The sequence below is a fragment of the Suricata suricatta genome, chromosome 6 (assembly GCF_006229205.1).
Source record: "Suricata suricatta isolate VVHF042 chromosome 6, meerkat_22Aug2017_6uvM2_HiC, whole genome shotgun sequence".
Taxonomy (NCBI): Eukaryota; Metazoa; Chordata; class Mammalia; order Carnivora; family Herpestidae; genus Suricata; species Suricata suricatta.
Genome location: NC_043705.1, coordinates 29,460,038 through 29,485,851, shown reverse-complemented (window position 1 = coordinate 29,485,851; position 25,814 = coordinate 29,460,038). Strand labels below are relative to the sequence as shown.

At 40.9% G+C, this 25,814-nt stretch overlaps 1 protein-coding gene across 4 annotated transcripts in view; it reads left to right on the top strand.

Moving 5' to 3' along the window:
* The window catches only part of SIL1 (SIL1 nucleotide exchange factor), a 220,577-nt gene that overhangs the window by 120,307 nt on the left and 74,456 nt on the right, over window positions 1-25,814 (top strand). For all 4 annotated transcript variants that reach the window (XM_029942007.1, XM_029942008.1, XM_029942006.1 and 1 more), the window contains 3 exons: window positions 2,629-2,749; window positions 9,291-9,390; window positions 21,278-21,469. In XM_029942007.1, coding sequence (XP_029797867.1) covers window positions 2,629-2,749; window positions 9,291-9,390; window positions 21,278-21,469 — 413 coding nt within the window. The remainder of the gene's footprint in view (window positions 1-2,628; window positions 2,750-9,290; window positions 9,391-21,277; window positions 21,470-25,814) is intronic.

The window sequence follows — 25,814 nt, the reverse complement described above, 5'->3', positions numbered from 1 at the left end:
TACTACAGCTTTGTAGTAGATCTTGAAATCTGGTATTGTGATATATCCAGTTTTGTTCTTCTTTGTCAAGATTGCTTTGGCTATTTAGAACCTTTGTGGTTCCATATAAGTTTTAGGATTATTTGTTGCAGTTCTGTGAAAAATGTTGTTGGTGTTTTGTTGGGGACTGTAGTAAATGTATAAATTGCTTTGAGTATTATGCACTTTAATAATATTTATTCTTCCCAATCCATGAGCATGGAATAGCTTTCCATTTGTTTATATCATCTTTAATTTTTTTCATCAGTGCTTTATAGTTCTTAGAGTACATGTCTTTCACCTCCTTGGTTAAATTTATTCCTAGGTATTGTTATTATTTTTTGTGCAATTGTGAGTGGGAATGTTTTCTTAATTTCTTTCTGCTACTTAATTATTAGTGTATAGAAACACATCAGATTTATATATATATTGATTTTGTATCCTGTGACTTTACCAGATTTGTTTATCATTTCTAGTCATTTTTTGATGTAGTCTTTATGGTTTTCTGTATATAGTATCATGTTATCTGCAAATAGTAGAAATTTTACTTCTTCCTTAGTAATTTGGATGCCTTTTATTTCTTTTTCTTACCTGATTGCCATGGCTAGGACTTCCAGTACTATGTTGAATAAAATTGGTGACAGTGGGTATTCTTATCTTATTCCTGATCTTAGGAGAAAAGCTCTCAGTTTTTTTCCCATTAAATACGATGTTTTCTATGGGTTTTTCATAGATGGCCTTTATTATGCTAAGGTATGTTTCCTCTAAACCTACTTTGTTGCGTGTTTTTATCATGAATGGATGTTGTACTTTGCCAGATGTTTTTCCTGCATCTCTTGAAATGAGCATATAGTTGGTATGCTTTCTTTTGTTGATGTGACATCTACAAAAGATTTACAAATATCAAATCACCCTTGCATCCCAGGAATAAATCACATTTGATCATGGTGAATGATTTTTTAATTATATATTTATTTTTATTTTTAACATTTATTTATTATTGAGAGACAGAAACAGAACATGAGCAGGAGAGGGGCAGAAAGAAGGGGAGAAACAGAATCTGAAGCAGGCTCCAGGCTCTGAGCTGTCAGCACAGAGCCCCATGAGGGGCTTGAACCTATAAACTGTGAGATCATAACCTGAGCTAAAGTCAGATGCTCAACCGACTGAGCTACCCAGGCGCTTCTGTGAATGATTTTTTAAATGTTTTGTTTGATTGAGGGATACCTGGGTGGCTTAGTCATTTAAGCATCTGGCTCTTGATTTTGGCTCTGGTCATGATCTCATACTTCATGGCTTCTAGTCCTGCATCTGCAGGATAACTCTCTCTGCCTGCCTCTCTCTCTCTCTCTCTCTCTCTCTCTCTCTCTCTCTCTCTCTCTCTCTCTCTCTCTCTCTCTCTCTCTCTCTCTGCCTACCTCTCTCAAAATAAATAAAGTTTAAAAAAACCTTAAAAAATGTATTGTTGGATTTGGTTTGCTAATATTTTGTGAAGAATTTTTGGGGTGCCTGAGTGGCTTAGTAGGTTGAACATCCAAGTTGATTTCCGCTCAGGTCATGATCCCAGGGTTGTGGGATCGAGCCTTGTGTCAGACTCCACACTGAGCGTGGAGCCTGCTTGAGATTCATTCTCTCCCTCCCTCTCTCTCTCTCTCTCTCTCTCTCTCTCTCTCTCTCTCTCTCTCTCTTCTCCCTCTCCTTTTGCCCTCTCCCCTGCTTGCATGCTCTTTGTCTCACTCTGTCTTAAAAAAATTTAAAAAAAAAATCTAGGTTGCTGAATTCTACCTTTAAGATAAAACAGAAAGAAGTTTGCATTTGTGTTCATCAGATATTGGCCTGTAGTTCTTTTTGTGGTACCTTTATCTGCTTTTTAACTATCTTTGAATAATTTAGTACAATGTAGATGAATAGCCCATCCATTCATACTGTTTTTTCAGCTAGTGGATCAACTCTTCTGAGATGGGTGGGCATACGTTTTTAGTTTCCTTTGATTCCAGTCCTTGCCTCCTTGACTTGCTCTGTCTTCTGCCTTTCAGTCAAGCCCTGGTCTAGGGTTTTGGGAAATAAAATAGGAGATATAGTCTCTGGGCTCATCTAGGAGAGAGCCTCATAGAAGGAGCCTGATTATAAAGAGATCAGGATGGTGAGGTGTGAGCTTGCTGGAATGGCAAGCTCTCTGGAGTTTTCAGGGACTGTCGGGGGAGGGGCAAGAAGGCTGTACTGGAGGATGCAGTGATGTGGCCATATCCTTAAGGGTGACTAGGTATTTACCGTTCACCTACATATAAACAAAAAGGCTTCTTATAGTTCAACTTAAAGAAAATAGACTAGCTTAAAGATGTAGGTTCTAACTGGGGTTCTTCGTCTTTGGTTTGAAATGCAGAAGCCCTTGCCCGTTTGCCTCATTCCCATTATTTGATATGAATTAGCAAAAGGAGAAAATATGTGTGCGGTATATGTGTTTTAGATGGATGGATTCAGGTAATGGAATACAGCAGAGTCTTGTCTTCATGAATTAATAAATCCCGTTTTCTCGTTAGCCAGCCTTTCCATTGCAGTGTCCCTTCAAGACCATATACCTCATGAGCCCTCTTTCTTCTTGGCTTTTAGGTCAGGCTGTGCCTGTAGGATCCCATGTGCGGCTGAATCTGCAGACTGGGGCAAGAGAAGTGAAACTCCAAGAAGAGGATAAGTCCCGAAGTAATTTGAAAGCATTGAAAAAAGGCAAAAGGTATAGTAACAACCCTACTGATTGGGAGGGGAACAACACTGATTTTGAAATACTGAAAGTAATGACAATGTAATGTTTCCTACCCAAATTCATGTGGCTTTTTAAAATTTTTGAAATTTAATAGCCTAGAATTTGTGATAAATCTGTCAGGGTTTTGTGGAAGTTTACTTGTAGAATCTTTGAAAAGAAATAGTTTGCAAAGCAAATTGATACTTTAGAAAAGGCTGTAGGGGGAATGCTTAACCTGCTTGAAAAATGAAGCTATTTTTCCCAGTACTTTAAGAGCACCCATTTGAATCCCAACAATTAATGCGCTGATTACAGATGAGTCATCTATTCATTAAAACAGGCCTGCTAGGCCTTCTGCTTTGCAGTAACACTTCCTCGGTGAACAATAAAATTGCATCTTAAAGTCTTTAATTCAGACTAACTTTTTCTCTTGTTAGTCCATATTAAAACAGACTTTCTTATAGTATGAAAGTTCTCCAATGGTAAGAAATTGCCTTATTTTTAATAACTAGTTTAGATTATTTGAATTTGGACAATTTGTCCCTGTTTTTCTGTACTTTGCCTTGAAATACCAAGTTTTATTTGCATGCTCTTTTTTTACATCAGGGAGGAGGAATCATGGGGGTATAGGGGCTGCTAGAACTGGGCACTTTGAACAGTTATAAATACCAGTTATGAGGTTTCTAAGACAGGAACCAGCAAATTGTGATGTGTGGGCCATATTGGGACTGCTACTTGCTTTTGTACAGCCCACAGGCTAAGTTGTTGGGTTTTTTTTTTGTCCTTATTTTGTCTTTTGAGAGAGACAGAGAGTGAGTGGGGGAGGGACAGAGAGAGAGGGAGACACAGAATCTGAAGCAGGCTCCAGGCTCTGAGCTGTCAGCACAGAGCCCAACACGGGCCTCGATCCCAGAGACTGAGCCAAAGTCGGACACTTAACCGACTGAGCAACCCAGGCACACCCAGCTAAGTTGTTTTTATCATTTCTTAGTGGATGGAAAAGCAAAAGAATATTTCATGACTCTTATAGATTTTAATGTCCATAAATAAAGTTTTATTGGATCACAGCTACGCTCATTCATTTATTTATGGCCTGTGGCCACTTTTCTGCTGACCTGGCAGAGTTAAATAGTTGGGACAATTGCCATAAGGCCCACAAAGCCTAAAATATTATGTGGGCTTAACAGAATTTGCTGCTCCTGTTCTACTACGTGTAAGTATTGATAATCAGTGATGGATTGAGCAAGGCTAGTGTTAATCCTTGAATTTTCATTATTTTAACAATATTTTGCAGTTAGATGTAAGGTGAAAAGGGAGCTTTGAGACCGAGTACTTACCTGAGTATTTTCCTTGGTGTACTCAAAAAAGGTTATTTAGCCTGTCCATATGTACCTCCTGTCATGTGGCACCCCACAGTCCCACAGAGCACCATGTTCTAATTTGGGAAGTTTTCACTATTAGGGAATATGACTGTATATTGTGATAAGATAAGATATTTGTCCTCAGGGCACCTGGGTGGCTCATTGTTTGAGCATTTGACTCATGGTTTTGGCTCAGATCATGATCTCAAAGTTCATGGGATTGAGCCCTGCGTCCAGCTCCATGCTGCTGATGTGGAGCCTGCTTGGGATTCCCTCTCTCTCCACCTCACTCAAAATAAACTTAAAAAAAAAAAAAAAGATATTTGACCTCTTTACCATTACTCCAAACTGAGAAATATTTTTATTTTCCCCCATCTCATTTGATAGGCCTATATCTGGAGACCATATAATGATTAACTTCTCACAGTCATCAATGAATCAAAGTTCATTGTTGTAACCCCTGCCAACCTCCCTCCCTCCCTAGCACACATATATACACATATTTCACTGTGTTGGAGACCTTCAGGAAGTTTTTCTTAATTCTATGCCAAGTTTCATTTTCTAAATAAAAAACTTATTTTATTCTTGGTTTAAGAACATTGAGTTAGGATCTTGATTAACTTGGAATGTTTTGTTTGTTGGTTTTAATACTGTGGTAAGTTATTTTCCCAGTATCTGATTGTAGGTCTACACTAGGAACACTTAATGCTTTATCAGTTGCTCCTATCTTTTTAGAATAGAAAGCAGAGTCATTCACGTGGTCTCTAATAGATGCATCATAAAAGAGAGATATTTGTCCTTAGTCCTGCCTCATTACTTTTCTCCTTTGGAATGTTTCTGAGGGTTCTGCTCTGGAGTGGCCTCTGGGGTATACTGGACATATCCTCTTTCTTCTCAGCATTTATTACTAGTGGCAAACCTGTCTGAGCAGCAAACCAAAGGCAGTGATAAGGTGGGGTAGGTTTCACTCCTCTGAGCTCAGTGAATCTTTAGCTGCCTTTGGTGGTGACCACTTTTTCTTCTGGTGAACCTCACATCAGGCTCCTCCTGTTCCACTTCACAGTGTCTTCCTGGCTCTTTGGTATTGGAATGGGAAAAGAGGCCAAAAGGCAGGGCTAATTTCTGCAGTTGTTACAGTATTTTGCATATCTGTTTATTCTCTTTTGGGGAACAAGATGGACAATACCCACAGGTTTCCCTCAGATTGTCAAAGAGGTTGGTGGTGATCAGAGTTTTCGGTGATCACTGACCAAGGAGAGTTGGGGATAGGTCCCTTCAGCCTTATCCATGGCAGCCTCACCACTAGTCCTGCTGGATATGTGACTGGCCATGCTGCTACCTAGAGCTATAAGGCCTCTGGGCTGTAAAGGCTGGTACTTGTTTCAGAGGCATCTCTCAGCGCTGCCTGACTTCATGATATATTTGGTTCCTAGCAGCAGAGTATTCCCTTTCAATTTATGATGTTAGGCATTGTTACCTCCACTGGTTTTAGTCCATATCCCCATCAGCATCTCAACATTGTATCTCTCTTTTTGCCCTGGCGCAACCGTCTTCTTTGTAGGGATGACACACCAAATACATCCAGGTTGTCCCATCTTGGGTTGACCATCTACCATGTTACAGTATGACCTTGTAGTTAAGGGTGTGGCCCAAAGACAGGGCCATTTCCTTGATCCATTCATTCATTTCACAAAAGACCTATTGAATACCTATGTGCCAGGTATTGGAGATACAGTAGTAATCAAAACAGGATGCCAGCCTTATGGACACTAGCAGGAAGATAAACTGAAAAATGAAAATGCATATAAAGTAATAACAGATGGTGATAAATAGTCGGCAAGAAATAAGGTGATGAGTCCCTGGCAAAGGCCACTTTAGATAGGATGGTTTGGAAGACCTCATTAAGGTGATATTTGAACTTAGAGCTGATGAATTATGGGGATTTAGTCATACAAAGAGTTAATTTTTTATGTTTAAGGTTAGAACATCTCAGGTAGAGGGAACAGGAGGAGTCTCTAGCTTTGTCAAGAAAAGACTTTATCAAGTTTGAAAAACAGGAAAATGATTAGGGTGACTAGAGAGTAGGCTAAGGAAGGAGACTAATAGATGATTAGGGAGAGAAAAGAGGAGCCAGATCATGTGGAGTTTTGAGATCAATGTTTTAAAAAAAATTTTTAACATATATTTATTATTAAGAAACAGAGAAAGACAGAGCATGAGTTGGGGAGGGACAGAGAGAAGGGAAGACACAGAATCTGAAGCAGGTTCCAGGCTCTGAGCTGTTAGCACAGAGCCCAGTGTGTGGCTCGAACCCACGAGCAGTGAGATCATGACCTGAGCCAAAGTCAGAAGTTAAACCAACTGAGCCACCCAGGGACCTCTTAAGGTGCATGCTGAGTGGTCTTTATTTAACTGTAATTGTGTTAGAAAACCAGTGGAGGATTTGGGTTAGAGCTTTGTGTATGGGGGATAGACTGAGGGTGGACGAAAGAAATGCAGAGATAATTAGGGTTCATTTCAGAAGATCAGATAAGACGTATGGGTGGCTGAGTTTAGAGTCATGATGGAGAGCAGATGGGTTTGGAGATTTAATTTGGAGGTTGTGCCAGTAAGACTTGCTTATGATTTAGATTTAGGGATTCATGGAAGGTGGTGTGGGGGAATCTGAGATAAAGCCTCATTTTGGGATTTGACACAGCTAGCTGCTTGCAAGTACCATTTATTGAAATAAAAAAGATTGGGAGAGGAACATCACGACCCATGTTTTAGATGTAATAAGGTTGAGGTGCCTAATAAACATCCCAGATCCAAGATTTATCGGGTAGTTGTAAAAGAGTCTGGATGTCACTCAGGGAGAGGCCTGGGTCAGAGATGTAAGTTTGGGCATCATTGCCTGATAGATACTTAAAAGATCTAGGGGAGAGTATGGAGGTAGAGAAGATTGTCTAGGATTGAACTCCAAGGCATTCCAGTATATATGGTTCAGGTAGGAGATGAGAACCAGCACAAGAATTAGAGAAGAAGGAAGGGGAAGAAGCAGCTGAGTGTGGTTACAAGTGAGAAAGAAGAGTGTTTCAAGGAGGCAGAGGTGAACTATGTAAATGCTGTCGAGTGGTTGAGGAACGTAACGTTAGTGGAGAGTCCATTGGATCTAGTCATCAATTATTAGTAATTTTGATGAGAAGTTTTAATAGGGAATGGTTATGGAATTTGGATTAGAGCAAATGGCAGTGTAAATAGCAGTCATGAAGATGAGAATAGTGAGTTAACACATGACAATGTGTTCATAAAGTTTTACTCTGAAGGAAAGCAGGGAAATGATATGATAATTAGAGACCATAGAGTCAAAAGAGTGTTTGTATACTCAAGGGAGTAATCCAACAAAAGGGAGAAATTGATGATGTAGACAGGAGGGAACAGTATAATTATGGGAGTTAAAGCTTTTGCAAAGGGAAGCGGGATCTAGAACTTAAGTTTAATAGCAAGGACAGTGTCATTCATTGTCTTAGAAGGGAAAGCAGAGAATCTAGGTTTGGTGCAGGTTAGTGTATAGAGGTGATGAGGGGTATATGAAGGAGTTCTTGATAATAACATCTATTTTTCTCAGTGAAGAGTGAAGTGAAAATATCAGCTGAAATGGTTTTCTGTCTGTGTGTGCAGGCACACGTATATGCACTTGTGTGTGTGTGGTTGGGACTGAGAATGGGTGATAGTGAGTGACCTGGAGGAGTGGGACTTAAGGCAATAAATGGAGACATGAGACATGATGGGATTTGTCCTGGCCAAGTATCAGAGGAGGGAAGTGTCAATCTGTTCAAGCTGTGCCCCTAAGCTCTCTCTTAGGGGTAAAGAGCAGGGCAGTGGCATCCTCTTGCTGCTAGCAGTGGGTGATGCTCTTCGGGGAGAGGGGTTCTCTTCCCTACCTTGTAGGATTGTGGTAATCATTTGAATGAAATATTACTTCTAAAGGATTAAAACAGTGACTGACACATGCTTAAGTGCTCAGTAAATGGGAGTGATTAGCGATTATTGATTAGTTTATGAGGGTTGAGGTTTAGAGAAGACAGGTGTTTTTCTCAGGGTCCTAAGGGGTCTCTAGGATGAATCAAAGAGTAAATGAGAAATGAGCAAAGCCCTAAGCACATGCCTCTCAAGAGAGCTGTGGCCTGCTAGGAGCTTGCCTGTTAGACTGATATGCTTATCTTGCCCAGAGTAGTCCAGTAGCCCCTTACTTTGCCATCTCTGTAATCTCCTGGGTTATCCTAAACCGCTTTGCCCCCAGCGCTGGATACTCTTGTCAAGCACAGACCACATTCCACACTTCTCTTTGTCCATGTCACTCTTGGTCACTTTTGGTCTTGGTTCTGTTAGCTGACCTGAAATCATTGTTGGTGGCAGAACCTACCTCCAACCCATGAATGCCTTCTCTCCAGTCAAGAAGAGTGATCGTAGCTTGGATCAGCTCCAGGGGGTTTTGAGAGGATGCCACTCTAATTTGTTCCACAGATTATGTCTAGGTTGGTTCCTTTCCTCCCTCTCCTTGGATGCTGACTATGGAACCTGGTTGGCTTTGCTTCTAGTCCTTGATATTTCAAACCCATTCCTTTGTCAGGTTGACACGTACCTCCTGCCTCTACTCTGGGCCCAGGAGTTGGTTTTAAAAGTGTGAATTTATCTAAACTGTTTTTGTGAAGAAAGGCTGCCTTGTAAAAATCAGACCAGACATGCATGGGGAGCTCAGGTCCTTTCTGATCCCTTTATTAGAAGAATATAGACTGGGTGCATGTTATTCCTCTTGTCTGTGCCCACTATCCTCCAGGATGTTCAGCCCTGGCACATGCTGGCAGAACAGCATTGCACAGACATTCTAGACTTATTTATGCCTGAGAAGCTAGCTGAGAGCTGTCTGTCCATGGTGGGCCTTGTCTGCCCCATGCCATTTTGTCCTCTTTCTTGAAATGACCCCTTCTTCAGCCTTGTATTTCCTCTTCTAGCTTTAAGGTAAGATCATCTTTTGGACTGGTGGCTGACCAGAGGTAAAGCTAGGGAGGTGCACACTGAATTAGAGCTGGCCATGGATTACCTTGTTTGGGAGTACCAGTCACCCAGGGAAGTTTCTTTCTTGGGAAAGATGGTGCCTCTTTTCTGACTGTCATCTTCTTTTTGGACAGGCTGGACATCAACACCAACACCTACACATCTCAGGACCTCAAGAGTGCACTGGCAAAATTCAAGGAGGGGGCAGAAGTGGAGAGTTCAAAGGAAGACAAGGTGTGTGATATTCTTTCCAGGGAGTCAGTATAAGCCTACAGGATGGCCTTGAAGGGACTCACTTCTTCCAAAAGCTGTTTTAATAAACATGGAGTAATGATAATAATATTGCAAAATAATATAAAAAGCAGTTAGTGCCAAATGAATAATCCTTTTTGGACTGTTTTTTTAAAATACCAATACTGGGAGCATTTTGTTAAGATCCAACTTCACAGTACATGTTTGGGCCTCAACAAATTGAGGCACAAGGCAGAGATATTGTATTCTTCATTATCATAGACAAGAGTGAGGAGAATAGAGATTAAAACCCAGATCTTGTCACTTACACTTGGATTAGACAAAAGCTTAAAGGACAGAGGAGTTGGGCTAGGAAGGAAGTCTTGATCCTTTTCCTTTGAACATGTAGCAGATGTATTCCCTTTTTCCAGGCCTCATAGCAAATGTATTCCTTATTTCAGACCTCAGGTTCCTTAAATGTACAACAAGGCAGTGGGGCTGAGGGGGATGGGAAACAAAAGGATGACTGATATTTCCTCCAGTTTTAAATTTGTATACAAGGTAAGGGAATGAGAAGGAGAAAAAGGCAGAATTGCAGCCCCTTGTTACGCCCCTAGTGTCTGGAAGGGCTTGTGGGTACAGGCTTTTACCAGAAAGAAGCTTCCTCTTGAGATAGATGGTGAACTCATGTGATAGTCAGAGAATGTCACAAATCAGTTTTTCTATTTCCATTTGAGTCCTGTCTTTCACAGAAGCTCCTCCAGTGGCTACTTTGGAGACCTTTGCAAGTTCTCTCTCCCTCTTACCCTCATAATTCTCTTTTGCTTTATTTGCATCTGTGCTGCTGCCCCAGAATCCTGGTGGTGTCTTGGAGGGGCAGCATCAGGTTCTTGACCGCTTGTATCTTAAGTGGAGGAAGCCTTATGTCCCTCAGATCCTTCAGCGGTAAGCAGTTCTGAGACAAATCAGCCATTTTCTTTTCCTTTTTTTCCCCTTTTTTGGTATTGCGGAGGACCTAATTAGGATGTGTTACATGCAGCCCAAGTCTCCATGTCTTTACTCATCTTACTGAAGTCACATATATCAGCGTGGAGAGTGTGTATGGTATGAGAAGATGAGTAGCAGGATGGCCGTAGCAGCAGCAGTGGGCATAGGAAGATGACAGATAAAATTTTATTCTACCACAGATATATTAACTGGGGTTGGGAGGGTGAGTAAAAGCAAATCCCCTTAACTGGTGAAGTTGAGGCCAGCAGAGGAGAGCAATGTATGCCTAGGTGCCTGGAGCAGAGGTTGATGTTCCTGGGGCTAGGGGTTGGGATCATTCCCACTTATCCCTTCACCATGGGTCCCATATGGGCCTAATGGTAACAAGCATTCAGCCCCTGTTCCATGTTTTCTTTGTGGGTGAAAGTCCCACTATCCCCCATCTCTTTTTCTCTCTTTTTTTTAACGTTTGTTTATTTTTGAAGGAGAGAGAGACAGAGTGAGTTGGGGAGGAGTAGAGAGAGACTAAGACACAGAATCTGAAGCAGCTCTGAGGTGTCAGTACAGAGCCTTACATGGGGCTTGAACTCATGAGGTGTGAGATCATGACCTGAGCTGAAGTCTTGTGCTTAACTGACTGAGCCACCCAGGAGCCCCTAAATTTTTTAAAATTTTTTTTAATTTTTGAGGGAGAAAGAGAGAGGAAGGGATGGAGGGAGGGAGGGAGAAACAGAATCCAAAGCAGACTCCATGCTCTGAGCTGTCATTAGGAGCCCCAGAACCCGATGCAGGGCTTGAACTCATGAGCATTGAGATCATGACCTGAGCTGAAGTGGGCCGAAGTCAGACACAGCTGATTGAGCCACTCAAGCGTCCCTCTTCTTTTTGTTCTCTTTTCATGGTATTCTTTGACATTATAAAGTTTGTGTAGAGAACTATGAATATTAAGAAAACACTCTTTTTTAATATAAAAGCAATAGATTAATTTCACTTGCTGGTTTTGGTAACTGAAAAGAATCCTTTCCCCTTAGAAGAGGAGATCCCAATATCAGTACCCAATGCAGGATCCCTGTCCTAGATGGTTTAAGTCTGCTGCCAGTTCAAAGATAGGGTTGCCACACTCTTATTTTTACTTCTGCAGAGTGTAGGTTATTGGCTTCTTCACTGAGGTGCTGGTTCTTGGGGTTTTTCTCCTGCTTTTATTTGGAGCCTGTCTAGATTGACTCAGCTCATCATCAGTGCCCTTGGGACTGGCAAGTAAATTGACTTGGAGTAGGTTAGGGAGTTTCTGACATACCTCAAGCTCCTGGCTACAGATGGCATCATACTTTTTGTTTATCAGTCTTTTTAAACCCAGGTTTTGTGGTACTCTTGCTATTTATAAAAATAATACTGTCACATATTGTGCCATATCCTATCAGTTGAAATTTTTTACTTGATTTTTTTAGGTGGAAGGGCACCGATTCTGTTTTATATATTGGTACCTTAGACTTAAATGAATCAATCCTTCCCAGAATCCCTTGCTTTGAGGAAAAGCACTGTCCAGCCAAAGAGATTTGGGCTGTTGTTGAATTTGATCCCTTTATACCCCTATTACCATACACATGGCTTGATGCTTTGTTATGTCAGCTATTGTTCACCTGTATCTATAAATTGCTCTATTTAAAAATTGGACCTTCTTAAACTTTTGATTCTGGACAAGGTAGAATAGACTCCTTTCTTACTATTTTTTCTGCTAAGGACAACCAAAAACCTTGGACATAATACTAAAAGCAAATACAGGGGCGCCTGTGTGGCTCAGTTGGTTAAGCATTCAACTTCGGCTCAGGTCATGATCTCGTGGTCCATGAGCCCCGCATTGGGCTCCATGCTGACAGCTCAGAGTAGAGCCTGCTTTAGATTCTGTGTCTCCTTCTCTCTCTGCCCCTCCCCTGCTCATGGTGTGTCTGTCTGTCTCTCTCTCAGAAATAAATGTTAAAAAAAAAAAAAAGCAAATATAAGAAGACTCTGAAAGGTGGGAAGAAGAAAGCAGACTGGCTAGGGAATCTTAGAACTGGAAGAATGACACAACAGTTAGTTCGTTGGGCTTTCTTTTTGCCCTTTGTATATCTTAGAGTGGGCATTGGAGGAGCCCACACCAGGAAATGCTAACAGATACAGATAGAAAAAGCCATAATGAAGACCTAGTCTTTGTAGAGAAATCACTAGGAAAAGGGCAGCCTAATAGAACAAAATCCTTTTTGACAATACTTTTGGCTACTTTAGCCAAAAACAGTGGAAATCTCCCACGTACCCTTAGTACCAGTGGAAGTTGAATGGGGAACTTTGATGTCCTCTTTCTCCTTGGTGGTAGCCAGCTGCACTCTTACTCCTCCACCAGAATAGTGTCAACAGAAGTCCAGTGGGGAGGCTGAACTTAGTCCCCCTACTAATGGCAATGAGGTGATGTGATGCAGTGCTCTGTTATCTTGACCAAGGTGGCATCAGTGAGAGTTGAACAGAGAGCTGGAATTTCTGCACAGTGGTAGGAAACTATTCTCTACTTTTCTTGCGGTGTGTTACCTGTAGACACCAAGTGAAGAGCCTGGTTTCCCACCCTCCACGTGGAAGTAGCAGGGTGCTTCTCCTGTTGGGATGGCGTCCTCAGACACCAAGAAGTGTACTTGAATGTCTTCCCTTGCCTGATACTACCAAGGTGGTTTTTCACTTGGAGCTTAGGTGATGTCATTGTGTGTGTTGATGTTGTTGGGGGTGAGCCGAGGGGCTGGTGGTGAGTGGAGAGTCTCTAGTCCTACCTTCTACGTGGTCACACTGACACAGTGTGAGGCATCATTCTGCTCCCCACTCTAGGGCAGTCAGTGTCAGTGAGGGTAAGTGATAAGCCTGAACTTCTACCTTCAGAACAGCAGCAATGAAAAAGTGTTTTAATTCCCCCACGTGGGGGATCTAGAGTCTATGGAAAGACCAGTGGAGTGTCCACTGGTGGCAGGTGATGTTCTTCCTCCTAACTAGTAAGCGGTGATAGGATTTTGGAGAGAAGGGAACTGGAGAAAGGGATTTCGTTAATGGAGTTCTGGGTATACTTTCTAGTGACCCACATGAGAAACTGACCAGAATTAACATAGAAGATTTGAGGACTGAACTAAGGTGTGGAAGGAATACTGCCAGGTTTTTAGGTGCGCCTCTGGGTAGCATGAACAAAATTACACTGCAAAGGGTATGGAAACTAGACTGTCTTACAGTTACACTCATACAAAAAGGATAGAACCAGTACATGAAATGTAAACATTGCCTTCTGAAAAGGAAAATTGGATAGGTTTCATAGTCTTAAAACTTGATACCCAAAATGTCCAGGATACAAAAAATAAATAAAAATAAAAATAAAACAACTTTCACCATTCCAAGAACTCAGAAAATCAAACCTTGAACTGGGAAAGACAATTAACAGATTCAAACAGTGAGAGGACCCAGAACTTTTGAATTACAAAGATTTTAAAGCAATTAACATAAAAATGGCTCAACCAACAGTTGTTAAAACTCTTGAAACAAATGACAACCTTAGCATAGAAATAGGTGATATAAAAAAGAATCAAATGGAATTTTTAGAACTGGAAAAATAAAATTGTTTAAAAACACTGGATGGGCTCAGTAGCAGAATAGGGAAGAGAGAGAAGAACCAGTGAACTTGACAGAAATTACTTAAAAAAATCTAAGTAACAGAAAATAAATAGAAAAAAAAGGAATACAGACTTAGGGACCTGTGTGATTATATCAAAAGATCTAACATTTCTGTCATTGGAGTCTTAGGAAAGAAGAAAGAATACTGACAAATGATGAAAACATAAACTAAGAAATAAAGATAGGGGGGTGCCTAGGTGGCTTGGTTGGTTAAGCATCTGACTTCAGCTAAGGTCATAATCTCAGGGTTCATGAGTTCAAGCCCTGCATTGGGCTCTGTCCTGACAGCTCGGAGCCTGGAGCCTCCTTCAGGTTCTGTGTCTCCCTCTTTGTCTCTGTCTCTGTCTCTCTCTCAAAATAAGAATTAAAAAAAAAAAGGAATATGGTCAAGAGCATAAATAAATAGATTGCTGAAACTGAGTGAATTTTTAGTAGGATGAACTCAGAGACTCAGAGACAGAGTCAACACCATGACTCTTCACAGTCAACCTCTGAAAATTAAATACAGAAAAAATATTGAAAGCAGCTAGTCTAGAAAACAGTATGGAGGTTCCTCAAAAAACTATCACTAGAACTCCCCTATGACCCAGCAATAGCACTGCTGGGGATCTACCCAAGGGATACAAATGTGGATACATAGGAGCACATGTACCCCAATGTTCATAGTGTCACTTGATACAATAACCAAATCATGGAAAGAGCCTAAATGTCCATCACCTGATGAGTGGATCAGGAAGATGTGGTATATATTCACAATGGAGTACTACATGGCAATGAGAAAGAATGAAATCTGGCCATTTGTAGCAAAGTGGATGGACCTTGAGGGTGTCACGCTGAGTGAAATAAGTCAGGCGGAGAAGGGCAGATACCATATGTTTGCACTCATAGGTCTAACAGGAGAACAGGAGAAACCTAATGGAGGACCAGGGGGAGGGGAAGAGGGAAACAGAGTTGAGGAGAGAGAGGGATGCAAAACCTGAGAGACTACTGAACACTGAAAACGAACGAAGGGCTGAAAGGGGAGGGAGAGGGGGTAAGGGGGTGATGGTCATGGAGGGGGGGCACTTGTGGGGAGAAGCACTGGGTGTTATATGAAAACCAATTTGACAATAAGCTATTATTTAAAAAAACAAACAAACAAAAGCATCTAATCAGAAACAATATACTACTGGGACAATGATTGACAGTGCATTTTTCATTTGACTCCACTGAGACCTGAGTGTGTGGCACAGTATTTTTCAAGCACTGAAAAAAAATTACACCCTTAGAATATTATACCCAATGAAAATATCCTTCATGAGTGAAAAAGAAATCAAGGCATTCTTTCACGAAAGGAAATTAAAAGAATTTGTCACCAGCAGACCTGCCTAAACGAATGACTAAAGAATATTCTCCAAAATAGAAAGAAATTTGGAACATCAGGAAGAACAATGAAATGTATCAAAAAAGGGGGAAGAGTATAGACTTTCTGTTTTAAAAATAATGTTTGATAGTTGAAACAAAACTTATGACTTACTCTGTAACTACATATATGTTAAATATGAATTTCACTCCCAGAATTACTACTATTTATTTCTTTGCTAGACTTTCATCTTTCTTGACCACTTTTTCTTTTGCTTATCCATTTTTATGAAATGTTAACCATGGGCTAATCTTTAGAGGATGATTCCTCATCTTACAACTACACACTTGACATCTGTGTGTGAACTGAGTAATGAATCTACAGTGACCAGTCAGACTTTGAAAGAAGTAGTGTGATCAGCCACTCATCATCATGAGCATTTATGTTATATGTAGTGATTTGTTAACTGAAGAGCTAGCAGCAAAATTTGTACTTGATGCAATTATAGTTAACTGAAACTGGTAGTAACTGAAATTTGAGTAGTGTTGGGAGAATGGCTATAGCTAAACAATAGTCCTTGAACTTGGCACATTTAAGTTCTGTGTGAAGCAAAGACTGTGTCTGATAAAAGACTTGTATCTAGACTACAAAGAACTCTAAAAGCTCAGCAGTAAAAACAACAATGTATTTAGAGAATGAGCAAAGGAAACAGACAAAACCAAAGAGGATTTATGGATGGCGAGCACATGAGAAGGTGTTTAATGTCATTAGCTTTTGGAGAAATGCAAATTAAATCCACAGTGGGTTAACAGTACACATCTAATAGAATACCTACAACAAAAATGAAGATAATACTAAATACTAGTGGGGATGTGGGAAAACTGGGTCTTTCATACATTGTTGGTGAGAATGTAAAATGGTACAGTCACTGTGAAAAACAGGCAGTTTCTTGTAAAACCAAATATATGTTTATTGTATGATCCACTAGTTGTGCCTGTGAGCATTTATCCCAGAAGAATAAGAACTTAAATTTATGTTTAAAAAAAACCCTTTATTCAGGGGTACCTGGGTGGCTCAGTCAGTTAAGCATCTGGCTGTTGATTTCAGCTTAGGTCATAGTCTCATGGTTTGTGAGCTCAATCCTCGCATTGGGCTCTGTACTGGCAATGCTGAACCTTCTTGGGATTTTCTCTCTTCCTCTCGGTTGCCCCTCCCCTGCTCTCTCTGTCTGTCTGTCTCTCTCTAAATAAATAAATAAACATTTTTTTAAAAGTCTTTATACAAATATTCATGTGATTTTATTTGTAGTAGCCAATACCTGGAAACATCTCAAATGTTCAACAGGTAAATGGTTAAGCAAACTGTGTACCTATAGAGTGGAATGCTTCCCAACATTAAAAATGACTGAACCATTAGGGTGCCTGAGTGGCTCAGTCTGTTAAGCATCTCACTCTTGATTTTGGCTCAAGTCATGGTCTCAAAATTTATGAGTTCAAACCCCACATTGGGCTCTGCTCTGACAGTATAGTGCCTACTTGGGCTTCTCTCTCTCTGTCCCTTTTCCATGTGGGTGCTCTCTCTCTTTTTCACGTGCTCTCTTTGTCTCTGTCTGTGTGTTTCCATCTTTATAACATTCTTCAGATGCCAGAATTATGGAGATGTAGAACAAATTAGTGGTTGCCAGGGCACAGGGATCGGTGGGAGGATGAGGTGCAGCTATAAAGGGTTAGCTCAATGGAGTTATTTGGTGGTGGTAGAATAGTTCAGTAGCCTGACTGTTCTGGTGGATACATGAATGTATATATTGGATAAAACTGCACAGAATAATACACATGTGCATACATGCAAATATGTACACGTAAAAGCTGATAGGTCTGAATAAGTTTTGTAGTCTAGTTAACAGTATTGTACCTTTGTTATTTTCTTAGTTTTGTTAGCATACTGTTGTTATGTAAGATGTTACCATTGGGAGAAACCGAACAAAGGGTACATGGTACCCCTGTATTATTTTTGTAACGTTATGTGAGTTTATAATTATTGCAAAATAAAAAGTTACTGTTTCTTTAAAGGCCTTCCAGAAGTCCAGGTGCACATCACTTTTGTGAGGTAGAGGCACCTTGTTTCTTACTCTACTCACTTGCCTGTCATCCCACAGCTCTAGGCAGTGACTCAGCTTCCCCACCTCTTGGCCCTTCCTTTGGCGGCCCTCCAGAGTCCTTTAGCTGGCTGTAGGGGAAGCATTTCACTCTTGTTTCAGCCCAAAGAAACAGGATATGACATCCCATAGATGTAATTGCTCTGCTAGGAGCTTGGTCTTTTTTTAAGAGCTGGTGATTTCATTTCTTTGGTTGGTGTTTCTATGGAGTGCTTGTAACTGGGGAGAAAACCCATAGGTAATAGATGAGCAGTTTGGAGCTGACAGCTGTTCATCATTCTGCTATTTATAAATATTCATGCCTTTTCATTTTTCTTGGAAGATAGAGAGACAAACCACCATGACCTTTCAGACTCTTTATAAGTACTGTCCTCTAAAATTGGGAGGTAAATAGGAGTGTCACATATATAAAATATCTAATTAAAGTCTTTTATTCACCTCCAACATAACTTCATTTTTGAAACTTTGGTATGTGTATATGGTAGGGAGGGATTGAGAAAATTGAGACAAGTACAGTACATACAGTAATTTAGCCACTTCAGACAGTTGTACACCTGTAGTTAGATTGACATTAATGACAGTGATTTAATTTTCATCAGCAGATTACTCCCACTCTGATAGCTCTTTACCCACAGTTTCCTACATCCGGTTTCCCTAAAATGTTACTGGATTTGGCAGGGCAAAGCAAAGGTATTCAGTGATTATAGAAGATAGAGAACCAAGGTATAGATAATTTGACCTTAGACCTCAGCCTTTTCATGTGAAGTGAGGGGTTGAAGGTGAGCTTGCATTGTTTCCCCTGACCTCAGTGATTGCAGCAAGAAGTCTTTCCATTCTTCCTGAACATTGGAAGTCAGACTAGGATAAGTGAGCCTTGGAAAATTGTGAGTGTGTTTTTGGGCAAAGTTCAGTATGGTTAGACTCTGAGGGCTCTCTTCTGTGCACATCTTAGAAGGTACAGGCATACCTTAGAGATGTGGGTTTGGTTCTAGGCCACTGCAATAAAGCAAGTCAGATTAAGTTTTTGGTTTCCCAGTGCATATAAAAGTTATGTTTATTTTATACTGTACTCTGTTAAATGTAGAATAGCAGTATGTCTTACAAAACCAAAATATATACCTTAATTCAGAAAGTACTTTATTGCCCAAAAATGCCAACCACCAAAGTGTTTAGTGAGTTGTAATCTTTTTGCTTGGGGACAGTCCTGTCTCAATGCTGATGGCTGCTTGACTGATGAGGGTAGGGGCTGCTGAATGTTAGGGTGGCTGTGGCAATTTCTTACAGTCAGACAACAGTGAAGTTTGCTGCATTGAACAATTTCATGAAGTTTCTTATAGCATGTGATGCTATTTGATAGCATCCTACCCACAGTAGATGGCCCAAAAAATAAAAATGGTGTACATGTGTGTATGGGAGGGAAAGGGGTGCAAAAGCAGATGGTGGGGGTGGATGAGGTCAGTACTGGGAACGCCGCAGGTGGGAGGCCATTTCATAACATTTCTTGTTGATCATCCCGCCGTGGACCCCTTCTTTGCCCATCAGCAGGACTAGCATCTTGGCAGTCATGGTGACAGTGATGTTGAAGGTAGGAGCCCCGCCGGTGCTCTTGGTACAGAGATCCATGGTAAATTGGAGTCAGTTCTCTCAAACCCTGCTGCTGTTTTATCAACTAAGCTTATGGAATATTCTAAATCCTTTGTTGTCACTTTTCAACTATCTTCATAGCATGTTCACCAGGAGTGGATTTCATGTCAGGCAACCACTGCCTTCGCTTATCCATGAAAAGTGACCTCTCATTTGCTAAAGTTTTATCATCCTGTTGGAACAGTTTAGTCATATCTTCAGGCTCTACTTCTAATTCTCTACAGTCATCTGCAGTGACTTCCTCCACTGAAGTCTTGAACTGCTCACATTCATCCATGAGGGCTGAAATCTTCTTCTTCCAAACTCCTGTCAATGTTGATATTTTGACTTCTTCCCATGAACCACCAATATTCTTAATGGTATCTAGAGTAGTGAATCCTTTCTAACAGGTTTTCACAGAGTCTGACGCAAGGCTTGAACTTATAAACCGTGAGATCATGACCTGAGCTGAAGTTGGATGCTTAACCAACTGAGCCACCCAGGTGCCCCTGTATTTTCTTAATATTCTAATTGAAATTTAAAAATCAAAGTGAATTCTTGATCCATGGGCTGCAGAATAGATGTTGTATTAGCAGGCATGGAAATAACATTAGTTTCATTGTACATCTCCATCAGAGCTCTTGGGTGACCAGGTGCATTGTCCATAAGCAGTAATGTTTGGAAAGGAATTTTTTTTTCCCCCTGAGCAGCATGTCTCAACAGTGGTCTTAACATAATTGAATAAACCTTGTTGTAAACAGACATGCTGTCATTCAGGCTTGGTTGTTCTATTTCTAGAATACAGGTCTGGTAGATTTAGCTTAATTTTTAGAGGCTTTGTATTTTTGCAATAGTAAATAAACCCTGGTTTCAACTTAAAGTCACCAGCTAGCTTAGCCCCTAACAAGAATATCAGCCTGTGCTTTGAAGCCAGGCAATGACTTCTCCTCTCTAACTATGTAAGTCCTAGATGGGTTCTTCTTCCGATAGAGGGCTATTTCATCTACATTGAAAATCTGTTGCTTAAAATAGCCACCTTTATGAATTAGCTGGATCTTCTGGAAAACTTGCTGCAGCTTCTATATCAGAACTTGCTGCTTCACCTTGCACTTGTATTTTATGGAGGTGGCTTGTTTTCTTAACCTCTGCTAGCTTCAGACTTCTTCTTCTGCAGCTTCCTTACCTCCCTCAGTATTCATAGAATTAAACTGAGTTTAGGGCCTTCCTCTGGATTAGGCTTTGCCTTAAGGAAATGTTGTGATTGGTTTGATCTTCTATCCAGATCACTAAAACTTTCTCCATATCAGCAATAAGACTGTTTTGCTTTCATATTGCTCCTGTCTTCATTAGAGTAGCACTTTGAATTTCTTTAAGGAACTCTTGGCATTCACACCTTGGCTAATTGTTTGGCAGAAGAGGGTTGTCTTTTGTTATTTCTTCTTTTAACATGCTTTCCTCACTAAGCTTGATCATTTCTAGCTTTTGATTTAAAATGAGATGTGAGACTCTTGCTTTCACTTGAACACTTAAGGACCCATTGTAGGGTTGTTAATTGGCCTAATTTTGGTTTCATTGTGTCTCAGGAAATAGAGAGGCCCGAGGAGAGATTGAGAGATAGGAGAATTGCATGTCAGTGGAGCAGTCAGAACACATACAACATTTATCAGTTAAGTTTACTGTCACATATGGGTGTGGTTTGTGGCTGCCCAAAATAGTTACAATAGTAATCTCAAAAATCACTAATTACAGAGCACCATAACAAATATAATGAAAAAGTTTGATATATTCCAAGAATTACCAAAATGTGATGGAGAGACACAAAATGAGCAAATGTTGTTGGAAAAATGGCGCTGATGGTGTTGCTAACTGCAGGTTACCACAGACTTCTGATTTGTAAAAAATGTAATATCTCTAAGTGTGGCAAGGTGAAGTGCAATAAAATGAGATCTTCCTCTAGCAGGATTTTTGGATAGCACAGATGAAAGAAGGTTTTGAATTCTAGAGTAGTAGTTCTTTGAAAATGGGCATCCATAGTAGACCACAAGAGTCTTGGGGAAATGTCTCCAAATGATGTAATTATCTATTTGTTTCAATTATCTTCCTAGGCAAGGCAGGCCAAGGTTAAACGGCTCTTTCGCCCCATTGAGGAGCTGAAGAAGGACTTTGAGGAGCTGAATGTTGTCATTGAGACCGACATGCAGATCATGGTGCGGCTGATCAACAAGTTCAATAGTTCCAGCTCCAGCCTAGAAGAGAAGATTGCTGCACTCTTTGATCTTGAATATTATGTCCATCAGGTATTGTATTTCTTTGCCCATAAATCTGACTTTTAACTAACATCTCCAACAACAGGCCTCCCTGCCCTAAATCCTAAGGAAATAGCATCAGCATCTTTCCTTCTCTCTCAGGGCATATAGTGTTTTTAACCTAGACTAATAGCTATTGTAGTAAGATACATTCTAGAAAGGAGGGGTAATCTCTTTTTCATTTGGAGTGTTAACCTCCATTTTTTTTTTCAATAGTGATGATACATCAGAGGCAAAATAGACATGGTCTCTATTTCATATAGCTTATATTCTGGTAGAGTGAACTATTAAATAATGAACATTTGAACAATGGACAATTTAATAATGAGATAATTTGAATTTAAACTTGTGATAAGGGCCCCAGAGTGTAATGTGGAAGTATATAACAGGGAACTTAGCCTAGTTAGGGGTGTTGAGGAAGGCTTTTGAGATAGTAATCTCAAAAATCACTAATAAAGTTTTATTGGGACACAGTCATGCCTGTTTCTTTATGTATTGTTCTATTGTTTGGGACTATTTTTATGGTACACTGCAGAGTTTAATAGTTGTGACAGAAACCCTATGGCTCACAAAAGCCACAAATAATTACTATCATCCCTTTGGAAAAAGTTTGCCACCCCTTGGGTCAGAGTACTATAGGCAGAGGAAACAATATGTGCAAAGAATCTGAGGTAGAGAAGAGAGAACTTGGTGAGACTGAGGACCTGGGATAGGGTTGCATAGATAAAGTGGAAAGGTTAGAGATTCAGAGAGGTAGAATTGGGAATATCATGCTCCTTATGATTTTATCCTTGATTTTAAGACTCATTGGAGAGTTCACAGCAGGGAAAGGACTGATCACACTTATGCCATAATTATAATAGTTAATATTTATTGAGCATTACCATAGACAAGGCAAGGCACTTATTCAAGTACTTTGTACACATTAATTCATTGACTTCCATAGCTGCCTTTTGAGTGGGTGGTGTTATTAGTTTCAGTTTATAATTGATGCAAATAAGACACAGGTCACATCCGAGATTGCCCAAGTTCACCCAGTTAGTGAGTGCTTGAGCTGGGATCTGGAGTAAGGTCTGAGTTGAAACTGTGCTCTTTACCTTTTGGCCACTCTTTCTCTTTCAGGATACTGGTATCATTTGAATGAAGCTCAGAAGGGATTAGATCTAAGGAGAAGGAACCAAGAGAACCTGTTTATTTATTCAATAAATTAATTTACTGCATGCTATTTAAGTCCCAAGACCTGTTTTAGGCACTTAAAATACATCCTGTGAACAAAACTGGAGCTTACTATTTGCAGAGGCAGATAGATAATAAATAACTAATAAGTAAATTATAGATGGTGTGTTTGAAGTTGAAAAATACTATGGGAAAATAAAAGGTAGAATTTGGTAAGGACTGGCAGTGTTGGAAAGGAGCATCTCAGGCAGGAGACAAAGCATGTGCCAAACCCTTAAGGTGGGAGCATGTGTAGCATGTTTGTGGGGTCAGAGCAAGTCTGTGTAGTTGGATCTGAAAGTAAAGAGGGAAGTAGATGAAGGTTAAATAACGGGAGGAAGATCATGGAATGCCTTGTAGACCATGGAAAAGAATATGAAACTGAACATTATTAAAGGCTGTTCAGCATAAGGACAACATGCTCTGACTTAGCTTTAAAGGATCCTTCTACCTATTTTGTTAAGAATTAGACTAGAGGAGGGGTGCCTGGGTGGCTCAGTCGGTTAAGCATCCGGCTTTGGCTCAGGTCATGATCTCATGGTTCTTGGTTCAAGCCCTGTGTCAGGCTCTGTGCTGACAGCTAGCTCAGAGCCAGGAGCCTGCTTCCAATTCTGTGTCTCCCACTCTCTCTGACCCTCCCCTGCTTGTGCTCTCTCTGTCTCTCAAAAACAAATAAAAACTAGAAAAAAAAAAGACTTAGACTGGAGGCAAGAGGTTTTGGTAGAAGCACGGAAACCAGAAAGGAGGTTATTGCGGTGATTCAAACTAGGGATGATGGTGGCCCAGGAAAACTGTGTAATCATAATCAAAAGCTTGTTTGAGATCCTCATCAAGATATAGATCTTCAGCATCCTCCCACGCATGACTGTGTCCTTGTTCTCTATAAACTAGGCTAAAAGACATTCTTTTCTTTCTTTAGGATTTTGCCAGCCTTTGTGATGAGAGAGGATGAGTGTATACTGTATCTGCAGGAATTATGATGTGGTCTCTTCATCTTCTTCCTTTGCTCATAGCTCTTTCTCAGGCCTCAAATAGCAGGTCTATGATCCTCTTAGAGAGAAAGTGGGCCTGAGTTCTCTTTCCTTTTTCCTGTCCTTCTCTCCAGGGTGAAAAACAAGAATTCCAACAGCTTTTCCGTTGCAGATATTTAAAGGATTAAGGATCCTGGGGGTTATTGGCCAACTCGGTCCTGCTCTGATCTTGGCAGCTTTTATTTTTTTCTCATTCAACATACTTGGGTGAATCTTAGGTATCAGGTTTCTATAGGCCCTTCCTTTAGTTGAGCATAAAAGGCCAAAAATCACTGGAGAGCTTATCATACCCACAGGGGAGTGAGTACACAGGAGGCTAGAAGGGCCCAGGCAAAAAAAAAAATTTTTCATGCAAGCCTGCCAGTTATCTGGCAGTGTGTCATCTCTAGGGTGACATCCTAGTCTGCTTTCATGGGTTACTAGGTGGGGTAAACAGTTTCTTCAATATCACCTAACTCAGTCTGAGGTCAGCCCAGGAACCATTTCCCTGGTGAGGCCAGACTTGCCCTGTTGGCAGAAGAGTCATAAATATTCTGAGTCATCAGCCTTTAGATTGGAAACATAAGGTCCTTTGGGCTGGTATGTCAGGCTATTGTGTCACGGTGTTGAGTTGTGATTTCACAGGGGAATTAAAGAAGACCCAGCTTAACCTTTAATTCTAGTTGCAATGGGGAATTCAGTTAATGGAGTGCTAGCTTTGAGGAAGATAGGATTCCCCTTGCCAGAAACTTCACTCTGGTTCTAGACTCACTGATTAGAAGCTTTCAGGAGCCATAGGCTTCAAGGACCCAAACAGAATCTGCCCAAGGACTCCTGACAGCTATATTGGAATTATTCAACAGGATTTGTGAAAAGCTAAACCCTGTGTTTGGAAGATAGTTAATTATGAGGTGCAGCCTCTGTCTGCCCCATGTACCCTATGGCCAGTATGTTTGCCTCCCCTCGCATGACTCCTCAGTTATTTACCAGCATTTCTCCCTTTCTCGGTTTCTTGTCCTCTCATTGTCTGGCCAGTGCTCTGGTTCTCTCTTTTCCTCCAGAGTGTTGGCACCGTTCTCTTCCTCGTGCACTCCCTCCCTCTACCTTGAGTTGCTGCTCACCTGCCCCTCCCCATCCTGAAGGCAGCCTGGGGAAAGTTGTGGGCCCAGACCTGGGTCGGAAGCTCTAGATCTAGACCCTGATAATGCCTTCTCCTGTGTGATGCTGAGCAGGGCCCAGATTTTGAGGCTAGATTTTCTCGGTGTGCAGCAGGCAGAATGATTCTTCCTCATCTTCAGTGAAATAACAAGTGAGAAAACATATCGAATAGATCGAGGTGCTTATCTAAATGTTAGAATTTATAGCACCCTGAATTGTCTTTGTAGTAATAAAGATAAACTGCATCTGCAGCAGAACCTCTAGGACTTGGGGCTGTGTTGCTCTGCGGCTGTTAGACTGGCAGCTGCTCTGTTAAGAACTCCTACCAGCTTTGACAAGTAGCCACCCCAGGCATGTAATGACAGGACTCTGAGCCATGGCTTTGTTATCCAGAAAACTTGGAGGAGAGAGGATCAAAAAGAGGCAGTGCGTTCTTAGATTTTAAAATTAGAGTATGTGAGAAAGGAAGGCTCATGAAGTATTATTAGTGCTTATGTCAGCCAAACACTCAGCTCTCAGTCTCCCTAGTTGGCTGGCCTATGGCCCAGTAATCACTCCTCTTCATGAGGACAGATTGGTATAGAAAAATCCCAGCCCTGGCATAGGGCCCTTATGGCAGAGCAGACTCCATGCTTATTCAGGACCCTGGATTGGCCATGTCTTCAGGTCTCTGGTACCAGCAGTCATCATTTTATTGGCACAGATACCCCAGGTTGCCTTTTTTCACTCACAGTAGACTTTATTTCCGTAACATTTTTTTCTGATCAGATTTATTCATTAGTTTAGCAATTATTTATTAGGGCACCTAGATGGCTCAGTCAGTTAAGCGTCCGACATTGCCTTGGGTCATGACCTCGTAGTTCGTGAGTTCGAGCCCCACATTGGGCTCCCTGCTGTCAGCACAGAGGCTGTTTTGGATCCTGTATCCCCCTCTCTCACCTCTCCTGCTCCTG